At 58.6% G+C, this 10,851-nt stretch overlaps 1 protein-coding gene across 10 annotated transcripts in view; it reads right to left on the bottom strand.

Annotated features, from left to right (window-relative positions):
* Positions 1–530: 530 nt before the first annotated feature.
* Positions 531–10,851, bottom strand: part of SEPTIN9 (septin 9) — a 141,686-nt gene continuing 131,365 nt past the window's right edge. For all 10 annotated transcript variants that reach the window (XM_036997434.2, XM_073235985.1, XM_036997436.2 and 7 more), the window contains 8 exons: positions 8,461–8,589; positions 7,960–8,041; positions 7,583–7,720; positions 7,190–7,307; positions 6,126–6,221; positions 5,745–5,841; positions 3,400–3,451; positions 531–2,366 (listed from right to left, as the gene is read on the bottom strand). In XM_036997434.2, the coding sequence (XP_036853329.2) occupies positions 2,228–2,366; positions 3,400–3,451; positions 5,745–5,841; positions 6,126–6,221; positions 7,190–7,307; positions 7,583–7,720; positions 7,960–8,041; positions 8,461–8,589 (851 nt within the window). In that variant the 3' untranslated portion in view covers positions 531–2,227. The remainder of the gene's footprint in view (positions 2,367–3,399; positions 3,452–5,744; positions 5,842–6,125; positions 6,222–7,189; positions 7,308–7,582; positions 7,721–7,959; positions 8,042–8,460; positions 8,590–10,851) is intronic.

Below are 10,851 nucleotides of genomic sequence, written 5' to 3'. Positions count from 1 at the left end.
ACAGATGAGGACAAAAAGGAGATGGAGAAGAGGCATAAAGGGTCCCTGCCAGCACTGCCAGGGCCATTGCAGCCTGCTCACTTTGAACTTGGGGTTCTGGGGGCTGCCCGGCTCCTGACTGGTAAGGCTAGCGAAGGGCATGCAGACCGGGACCCCCGACAGCCTCAATTCTAGTCCACCTGGGCCAAGTTCTCTTGGAATAAGCTAAACTGGTGTTGAAGTTATTGTCAAATACCAGTTCGTAACGTTCAATCTAATAGAACGGTTCTAAGAAGAAAAACTTACTTCCAAGTATAAGCTAATAGAAACCACTTACAGCACCTCTGTTCAGAGCCTCCTTCAATGAGTAAAATGCCATCTGCTTTTCAATCGTCCCCCTAAATGAGGGCTTCCGAAGTCCCCGGGCCTGTTTCTCCCCCAAGGAGATTAAACAACTTCCCAGCAAACGATCTCTGATGCTGTCTTTACTCTCATCCAAGGAGACCCGCCTGGGTCTGGATAGAGAAATCCCCACTCCGGAGGCTTCCAGGTTTGCATTTGGAACATTTATTTCAGGAAATACCTTTTCAACACTGTTATTTATACAAAAAGAAATTTCTCAGGAGGCACATAGCTGAAGGCCACTGTGGAACACATCCCAGAGAAACAAACAATTCTTTCAAAATTTGGCTACAGAGGAAAGTGAAGCCCTCCCAGGACAGAACTCCACCTCCAGTCTGCCCGCATCCTGGACCCTGCTGGAGATGGACGTTTCCTTCAGGATCTTGGTTTTGGCAAAAACATGGCAAGTCAGCAAGTAAACTGTTTCACTCAAGGGCCCTTCCTCTCTGGGTGGGCAGGGGGTCAACAGAGCAAGGACTCCCGCACCTGCATGCACCCCCCCACCCCCAGGTCTACCCATGCCCCATGCTGCCTCCGCTCTTCTCATCAGCTGCAAGCAGCCAGCCTGGGGCCTGTGGACAGATGTCACCCCACCTGTGTTTCATCTTGGCCTGAGCCAGGCACCAGTCCCCTCGCTCTTGTCAAGAGGCAGGAGGAAGCACCTGCAGTCAGTCTACACTGCACAGCTCGGATGGCCCCTGCTGATGCCCCCAACACAGAGGTGTGGGAGCAGAGACCGGCCAGGCCATGCTGACATGAACGCCCACTCTGCAGTCAGCGGAGGGCCATCACATGATTCCCAGTATCTTCCTTTGAGGGTCTTTACAATGGGCTCTGAGTTGCAGGAGCCCAGGAACAATTATGGAACAAAAAGTCAGCCTGGTCTCCCACATCCCAGGGTCACAGTGTCAGCAAGGTCTGGGCCAGGAGGGCTCAATGTGTACCTGGGTGGTCGACTGAACATTAATGTAACCAGAGCATCTTGGGCCAAAGGGATGTCCGAACACACGAAGAGGTACACTCCCCACCCAGCCACACAGGGCAGTGTGGGGCAGAACGCATCAAGGTCCCTAAGCCCCCTTCCTTCCAGCACCTGCCATCCATCACCTCCTCCCACAGCTCCTCCACCAGATTCACTTGCTTGACTTTCCAAAATCACGAGGCTGGGGAGTGGTTGCACGGACACAATGGAGAGATGAGACACACCTCCCCCTCTCCGACTGTCCCAATTTCCCATCCACGGGGACATCTGGGGAGAGTCTGCTGGCTTGCGTGGACAGCTGAGATAAAGGCACTTTCTGCCCCAGGATGGGCTTGCAGGGGGGCAGGCGGGCAGCAGCCAATGGGCTTTGCTGTGTCTAAGCAATCGGCAACTTGCATTCATGGGACTCATTACCCTCCCCTCAGGGGTGGGCCAAGGGCAGGGGGCTCTGAGTTTCACGGTTTGAGTTATGGCCCACGCCGTGTAGGGAGGTGGGGGTGGGGGAGGGCTTCAGGTCCACCAGGCTGGCTCCCAGGCATAACCACAACACACATGAGAGGCTGTGGTGGAGGGGGAGCAAGACTGCCTTCTGGGCCCCAGGAGCCAGGCCTGGGGCTGGGGGTTGGCGGGCCCTCAAGGATGGCCAGAGCTGCCTTTACTCCAAGCCACCCCCAGCCCAGGCCCCATCAGAGGGCTAATGCCGAACATACTCCGGAGGGTACACATTATCTTGTTAAGGGCAGCGTGTAGGGGCAGGTCACAAGGACAAATGGAGGAAATTATATAAAATAAAAAGGGGAAGTGGGCAGGCCTGGGGGGGGGACGGAAAAGACCGGGAGCAGGGTCCTGGGGGCAGGGCAGAGCCTACATCTCCTGGGCTTCTTCTGGCTCCTTCTCCTCGACCCCGTTGGACATGGCGCTGTTGCCCTCATTCAGGCGCTTCACCCGGTAGGCCTCGAAGTGGATGCTACTGGTGATGTCCTTGATGTTCTGCATGTGCGTCCTGTGGGACATGGGGTCCAGGTGGGCCATGGGGCCTGGCGCTGAGTGCTTGGCCTGGCCCAGGACTCCCACCCCCGTGACCCACTGCTTGACCTCCCCCGTGAGGGGTCCCCCCACTGGGGCTCTCTAGGCCCAAGTCTGACCAGGCCTGGGCATGGGGGGAGGGGAGTTGTCAGTTTCCGTGGCAACCCCAGCCCCTCTCAGAACCAGTGTTCTAAAGCGTGTGTCCCCTTTTCTCTGGGCCAAGCTTAAGGCCTGTCCAGGGACAAGAGCTGGGTGCAGGCTCAGAAGGGACAGGGCTGGAGAGGCCTTGCTGTGACCCAGAGTACAGGCCAGCAGCCAGGGCTGCCGGCGAGTCGGGGTGGGCCTGCAGGGGTGGGCAGGGCTGCAGTGCCGGTCGACCCGACCCTGCTAGTCCAGGGCTCCGGTTCTCCCCCTGCAGCTCGACAGGAGATTTGCAGGTGGGGCCAGAAAGGCCTACGGCGCACCTGCAGTCCAGCTCTCCAACACAGCGGGGGTCATCTGGAAGCCACGTCCCCCACCCAACCCGGAAGGCCCAAGAGGTGGCCCTGTGCCTCCTCTTGGTTTTATCCCGACATCTACCTCCCTACCGGCTGAAAAGCTGGGAGCCCCGGTGCTCCCCCACCCTCTCCACCTGCCCAGACCTAGCCCCACCTTCCCGGCACCCTCTCTAATGGGTTGAGAATGGCCCACTCATTGCCTGGACTCAGGGAAACCAAGGAGATGCTTCAGCCAGGTCAAAGGGGTGGGGTCAGAGGACACGGGGATGGAAGCTGGGGACACTGCCCCCATGCCTTACACGGGAGACCCCCTGGGGCTCTGAACCTAACAGTCTCAGGCCACAGTGATCAGAACATGGTCCTTCCCATGCAGGTGACCCATGTTAAGGGTTTTCACTTCTTGCTTGCAGGCAATGGGCAGGCCAGGTCAGCTGTCGTCTGGGACCCCCGCCTACTCACCCACCACCCAGGCCCTCTTGGGCCAAGGCCATCAGCCCCACAATGGCATCTCACCTGATGAGCAGGTCCCGCAGGTAGGCGAACTCACAGTGTGTGGTATTCTCGACTGAGGAGACAGAGGGCTTTAATGTCACTCAGAGCCCCTCCCTGGCCTGCCTCCCCCCTCCTCCAGTAGTCCTGGCGCTAAGAGGAGCCCTGGGCAGGAGGGGAAGCTGGGAGTCACCACTCCCTAGGGGAGCAGTGGGCACCTCACAGGCACCTGGCCAAGACAGCAGCAGGGCAGAGTGTGCAGTGAGGAGCGCGGGCTGGTGGGCCACTGTGCCACTGGGGGGCCCAGGAAGTCTGCTGGGGAGACTGAAGACGCAGGGCTGGGAATGGAAAAAAGCAGGAAGCAGAGCTGGATTTTAAGGCAAACCCCGCTGGGGCACAGGACACGTGTACTGAGACCATGCGCAGGGCTTACCACTGACCTCAAGCTAAGGAACCCTACGATGCCTAGGGAGGACTCTACATTGACTAGGGATGGCTCGGCCCTTGCCCTGTTCCCCAACCCACACGGCAGTGCTCAACTAGAAGCTTCTGCCAGCTGACCCGCACACAGCGCTTCATCTAACTTGGAGAAGCCGTGAGAGCTGGTGGGAAGCACTGGCACAGCAGGCGAGAGGCCGGCTCCCCAGCTTGAGCCATCACTCCAGCCTCTCTGACCCTCTGTTCCCTCACCTGTGAAACAGGACAATAATGCCACCCACCTCAGGGACATGGAAGGAGCAAATGGGTTAACTGTGGGCTTTTACACCCCACCTTCCTCTCAAAAACACTTCAGATTTCCAAGGATGGGTAAAACCAAGTGGGAGGAGAGAACAAAGAATCAGGCCTAGGGGTTGGGTCACTGCGGCGCTTGCCAGGGTGGAAACACCGCGCGGCCGCTCTGGGGTCAGCTGTCAGTTCACCAGGTTGCCAGCGTTAGTTCGACTATTCATACTATCAGGTGGGAAGTTCCTCCAGGGTCCTCATGAAGACAACGGTCCTTACAAATTCCACCGGGCTGTTTCTCCAAAAAACAGATTGCTCATCCCAGCATCAGGGGCCCACGGGCCGCAGCCACCAGGGGGCAGCAGCGGCATGTCAAGCACAAGGGGGCCCCTCCCACGTCTCCACCAGCCCTGTCTTATCCCTAACTTCTCCACCCCACAAATCATGCCTTCCATAAACAGTTTATAGCAGGCTTTCAGAAGAGGGCCACGGTGGGTGATCCCAGGTAAGGCCTGGCTGAGACAGCCTAGGTGGACAGGGAGGTGGGTAAACCCCAAAGGGACACCTCGGGTCAACACCGCTAGCCAGGGGGACCCAGCCTGTACCAGACACTGGACAACACCCAGACAGAGGCCGGTTTAGAAAATACCTGCCCGGCACACAGCCCACCAGCTCCGGTGGGGCACCCCAGCAAGGTCAAAGAGTCTCTCTACCCCTCCACCAGGCCTGAGTCCAAGTGTCGGAGTGGACCCACGGATCCAGAGCTGGGCCTCTCTGCAAGGGGAGTCCAGCTACAGCTACAGGCAGCTCTGAGGGCTCCATGATACATGCCATGCTCGGAGCCAGGCAGCCCCCATCACCACCAGTTCCCTGGAGCATTGGCTGCCCCCAAGGCTCCACCATCTTTGATAGCTTCTCTCCCTTTACTCAAATCTTGGCACCTAGTACCCACTTCATGGATGGTGAAAATGGAAGCTCTGAGGCATTGAGGGACTTGCCCAGTTCCACAGGGGGGTGGGCGCTGAGGGCTGCAGCTGGTGTCGAATACGTCCTGCTTCCTTCTCTGCACTGGGCCCTTCTGCCAAGTGAACAAGGAACAAAGTGCCCCGTTTCTCTCCTCTGTTCTAAGGTAATGGAACCCCAGAGGGGATCACTCTGGACTCAGGGTGGCCCAAAGCCAATGACAAATGTCCTTATAAAAGGGGATGACGGACACACAGAAGGCTAAAGGCAGAGCAGAGACTGGAGTGATGTGTCTGCAAGCCGGGACACCAGGAACTGCTGGCAGCCCCCAGGAGAGCCCGGGATAGGTGCCCCACGCAGGGCTCTGGAAGGAAACAGCCCTGCTGGCACTTTCATTTTGGACTCCTGGCCTCCAGAGCCGTGAGAGCATCAATTTCTGTTTTAAGCCCCCAGCCTGTGCTGGTTTGTTAGGGCAGCCCCAGGACAGTAAGATGTGGGGCGTGGGGGGAGTCTGGTTCTCGGCTGGACAGCTACAGCCCAGCCCTTTCCTAGACCCAGAGAAATGAGCTGCATGCATGCCTGTGGGACATGGGAACCTAGAGCTTGGCAGGGCCCTCCCTCCCAGGGTATTTCCCTGCCCAGGGGAGATCGGGGTGGAGGCCCCCAGCATGCTCGGTGGTTACCTTCAATGGTGCCCCATTTGGTTTTCCTCCCAAGGATCCTCTTCCCATTCACTTGGTACTCGTGATCACTGCCCACCACGGCGAAAGGGATCATCTCCTGGGGGCAGTGGGGAAGTGATGTTGGTCACATGTGTGGAAAGGCTAGTCAGCTCCCCAGGCCCCTGGGAAGAGCTGCCCTGAGCCCAGGACCCCCCAGAACTGAGACCTTTAGCTGGAGAGGCCACGTGTGGGCACTGGGGCTCTGACCCCTCCCACCCCAGAGAATACATTCTCATGGCTGAGGAACACTGAGGCCCTCCGGATGGGGCAGGAAGACCTACCCATGTCCTCTAGCAGGAACCGAGGGGCTCCTGGGAACCAAATCCTGGCCAGCACACTCACCCGGAATTTCTCGTTCACCAGCCTGTCCTCCAAGTCCTCGTCAAACTCCTTCTGGGGGTACACATCGATGCCATTGGACAGCAGGTCCGCAGTGATCTGGGGACCCAGAGGAAGAGATGCCCACATGTCCCACCGAGCAAGCTGGACCCGCCTGCCAGTCCCCACCCACAGTGGCCTTGGGGCCAAGGTCCACTATGGGGGAACTGTGACCTGATACCCTCCAGCTCTCGTGCCACTGTGTAGAGGGGTGGCTGTGGCCCCACTGCCAGTAGAGACCTGCAGGTGCCGGAGAGTCAAGGGCTATGGTCCCAAGTGTCTCCTCGATCTCCCAGCTCATCATACTCCCAAGAAAATGACTCTGGGTGGCTGAGTCCTCCCCCTTCCCGAGCTCTGCCTAGAATCTTCCTCTGGTCGAGGATATGATCCGTTGCAGGCCCAGTATGCCTGCACAGGTGCCCCCTGCTGCTAGCGTGCACCCACTTACACCAAAACTGTCACCATCTTTTGCAGTGACAGCTACCCAACCCAGGTGACAGTCAATCAGTCATGTCCCTATAAACAGCTATCATCTCTGCCCTGAGCACAGACCCATATCCACATGCAGCTCCAGGGGCCGTCTTGTTCCCCTTGCCTCTGGGAGACAGCCAGTGCAAGGGGACTGCCCTCCCCTAAGCATGCTGGGAAAATCCCCAGCATCTGGGCCCACGGGTGGAGGCCCAGGTGGTACATGGAGGGCTTTGGGTTTAAAATGAAGGGCCTCCTTGCTCATGCCTGCTGGGGCCTGGGCACCTCGGTGTTTCAGGTTCCCCAGGTGGCTCTACCATGCAGCTCTGGTAGGAGGAAGCACCCTGAGGCTCGCTCTCCTGGGACAGCAGCTCAAGGTGGGGCTGCGGCAGAAAAGGAAGGCATGGCCACCTGTCCCTTGGCAGAGACTGCCCCTTTCAAACGTTCTCTTCCATCTAATAAAAACCTGGCACATCGTGTCCAACAGCCCCTCACTGGCCTCACTCCCTCCGGGGTCGGGGACTGAGCAGGCAGGGGAAGAGCAGAGGTGAGAGCCATACCCGCTGCTTGAAGTAGACCCTCTCCTCCAGGGTCAGCGTGTCAGCCTTGGCAATGACCGGAACGATGTTAACCACTTTGCTCAGGCGTTTCATGAACTCGATGTCCAGGGGCCTGAGGCTAGAACAGAATGGCCAGGATAAGAGTGTGGCAGGGGGATGGGGCAAGATGGGAATGAGGGAGGGCCCCTGGGAGTTGGGGGGTCCCTGGTGGTGTCCATGCTGGCGAGGCCAAGGCTAGGGGCTGAGTGCCAGCCAAGCCATGAGCAGGGGACCAGGACAAGGCAAAGGACATTCCCCAGCTACAAGTGCCACCGAGCCGGCAGCAGGGGCAGAGACAAGGATGGCTCCAAGCCCTCAGCAGCCCAGCCTGGGACATGCCGCGCAGGCACATACGAGTGGCCGGTGGCAGGAATGAAGTACAAGCAGCAGTGGACGCGCGTGTCCGGGATGCGCTTCTTCCGGTTGATGTTGACCTCCTCCTGTAGATACTTCTCGTATTGGTCATTGATGAACTTCATAATGGGCTGCCAGCTGTGCGAGAGGCCCCGTCAGCCTGCACGGCCCCGCTGCCACCCCGGCTCACGGGCAGCTGCCCACAGCCCACCCCCAGCCCCAGCCTGACTCCCCATCTCCCAGGCTGTGTGCTGGGGATGTATGGCTTTCTCAGCTGAGCCTTATCTGTGGCCTCCCAAGAGGCTGAGGCCAGGAGACAGGCCCCAGCAGCCCGGCCGGTGACCTTCCATCTGGAGAAGGAGCCCCCAGAGCCTCACCAGTTCTCATTGTTGATGTGGTCACCGAACCCTGGCGTGTCAATGACCGTCAGCTTCATGCGGACACCTTTCTCCTCGATATCTGCACAGAATCACCGCAGCCTGACTCAGGTGAGGCCCAAGACACACACCCAGGGAGGGTTGGACCCACCTGGTGGGATGCGCACCCAGGCTGCCTGACCAACCTCTCCCCTGTGAGGCCCCCCAGGTGACACATGGGAGATGACAGCCTCTGGCAGGGAAGTCCAGCAGGGGCTGGTGACGATTACTCCAAAAATCCTACCCTGGGTGTTTGATGGAAAACTCAGTTATCTATGGGGCATTCAGTCCCACGGCCTGCAGGGGTCCTGGGAGCATCCCTGGCCCCCCATCGTTGACCCAGAGTTTCAATGTACCCAGAGGTGTCATGAGTCCTCAAGTCAGGGACCTGTGGTATCCGACTCAACACCCCCACAGCCAGCTTCAGGCAGCGTCCACACCCTGGCCCGCCCCCATGCTCACCATGCGTGATGGACTTGATCTCAATCGTCTTGGGGATGCGCTCCTCTGAGGTGGGCTGCACCGACTTTCGGCTGATTTTGGATTTGAAGAGGGTGTTGATCAAGGTGGACTTCCCCAAGCCGCTCTGCCCTGGGGACAGCACAGGGGCTGGTTGGTAGGGCTGACCAGAGAGGGCGGTTCATGGGCCCTGCGACCCCGGGCACTCAGTAGGCGGGGCTCCGGGTCAGAGGGAGGTCAGGATGCCAGGCAGTGGCCCAGCTCTGGGGAAGCATAATGGCAGAGCAGGCCCCAGGCCCCACACCTTCCAACCACCCCGTGCAGGGCCCTGGGAGGAGCCCAGATGCAGAACAGCATGGGGGCGGCAGGCTGGGGGGTTGGCCCCTCCAGTGCAGGTCTCAGCTGTTGGACACACTGGGGTCCACATGAGGTTTGAAGAAAGCGCTCTACAGAGGCCCCCCCCAACCTGGGGCTCCAGAAGGGAAGGTCTGCAGACTGCGTTGGTCTAACCAGGGCAGGCCACCCAGACTTGCAGGGCTCCAGTCCAAAGGCCTGGGGGCCAGGCTCCCAGTCTCTTGGGGTGCAGTATGATTCGTTCAGATGACCAAAATATATTTCTCAGATATATTTGATCTTCATCCACGGCTCTTAAAAATGCTTGAGCCAGAAAGATGAAAGGGAGTCTGGTATTAATGAAGGTGACTTCTGGGCCCACTCAGGGGCGGGGGGTGTCGCCAGCAGTAACAATCATGTGATCAGAGGTCTGGACTCCCAGTCCTCTGGCCCCACCTCTGAGGGGACTGGAGGCTGAATCAGCCAACGACCATGACTTAGGCAAAGTCGGCAATCAAAGGCGCCATAAAAACCCAGGAGAACAGCTTTCTAGTTCTTTCTGGAGCATTTCATGCTAGGGGAACCAGAATGCTCCCACGTGCCGCCAGGACGTCCCGGCTCTACGGCCGGAGCTCCTTCATTGGCCGTCACCCCGTGCGCCTCTTTATCTGGCTGCTGACTCATACCCTTTATCACGTCCCTTCATGACTGGTAAAGCCTGAGCAAGTGTTTCCTGGAGTTCCATGAGCCACTCTAGCAAAATAATCAAACCCAAGGAGGAGGTGCTTGCATCCAGTTGTCAGAGCACAGATGGCAGCCTGCGGCCTCGGACCGTCATCTGGAGGGGTGGACGGAGCCCTCCACCTGTGGAATCTGACTCTGTCGCCCCATAGATAGTGTCAGAATTGAGCTGAATTCTCAACACCCTGCTGGCATCTGAGAACTGCTTGGTGATGTGTGGAGGGAAACCCCCCACACCGCAGTGAGGTCTGGGGACCTTTAAAGAGGGGATCCCCTAGGCTGAAGTGCTGGCATGCGCAGATCCACAGACTGCAGCCAATGACCACTGGGCTGGTGAAAGTCCACTGGGCACGTCACTTCCTCCTGGGGAAGGAGGCCTGACTAGAGCCCCCAGCAGGTGGATGGCTGTGCCCACTTCAACAGACCCTACAGCTGAGGGGCTGCATGGCCAGGGAGCCCCCTGGAATTCAAGTAGGTTCAGCTCCTACTTAAGACACCATCCCGTGGGTAACACTTAACCCCCAAACTAGGGGCTGCCATTATCCCATTTGACAGGTGAGGAAACTGAGGCATGGAGCCCAGAGTGGGGCTGGAGCCCAGCAGCCCAGCTCCATGACCTCTGCCTCGGGGTTAGCAGTGGGAACGATGCGTATGAGGTGCCTCTGTGCAGCAGGCTCACCTAAGCACTAGGCAGGCGCACCTGCTCGTGTGCTCATCACTCCCACACACACGACTCCGGGCTCGGGCCCGGTCACCCCACCCCTGCACTGAGCGGCCTTAAGCTATGCTAACCGACATTACTTTCAAAAATTAAACTATACTGATGTCCCAACTTGGATAACCTTTCAGGGAAAAGCATGGGCCCCTGGGGTCAGGGGCCGGCGACAGGAATCCCCGGCTCCAGCTGCTTAGCGGCCCAGGGACTGGCCCCCTGTGCATCACCCCGGTGCCACGCCTGTGTCCTGCCCAAGCTCAGGCCAAGAGCTGTCAAATGTTCCCACAACCTCTCCTTACCTCTGGGAGATGCCAATGGGTATTATTAAAGTTCATCCCATTATCACTATTTTAATTTGTATTATCATCACATCGCCACCATTATCACTAATGCCTGTGACCACGCCAGGGGCTGAACACGTCCCACTTGCCCCTCCTGGCCCTGTGGGGTCAGGATTACCCCATTCGTGGATGAGGAAACTGCGGCTAGTAGAACCCTGAGGCTCAGTGGGGGCAGAGCTGGGATTCTGCTCAGCCGCGTGTCTGCACTGGGGCCACTGTGTAGGAGGCAGGGAGGGCACAGGCTCGGGTTCCCTCTGCCCTTGG

Source organism: Manis javanica, chromosome 4, assembly GCF_040802235.1.
Source record: "Manis javanica isolate MJ-LG chromosome 4, MJ_LKY, whole genome shotgun sequence".
Taxonomy (NCBI): domain Eukaryota; kingdom Metazoa; phylum Chordata; class Mammalia; order Pholidota; family Manidae; genus Manis; species Manis javanica.
Note: the sequence above shows the minus strand (reverse complement) of the source record. Positions and strands in the feature narration are given on the sequence as shown.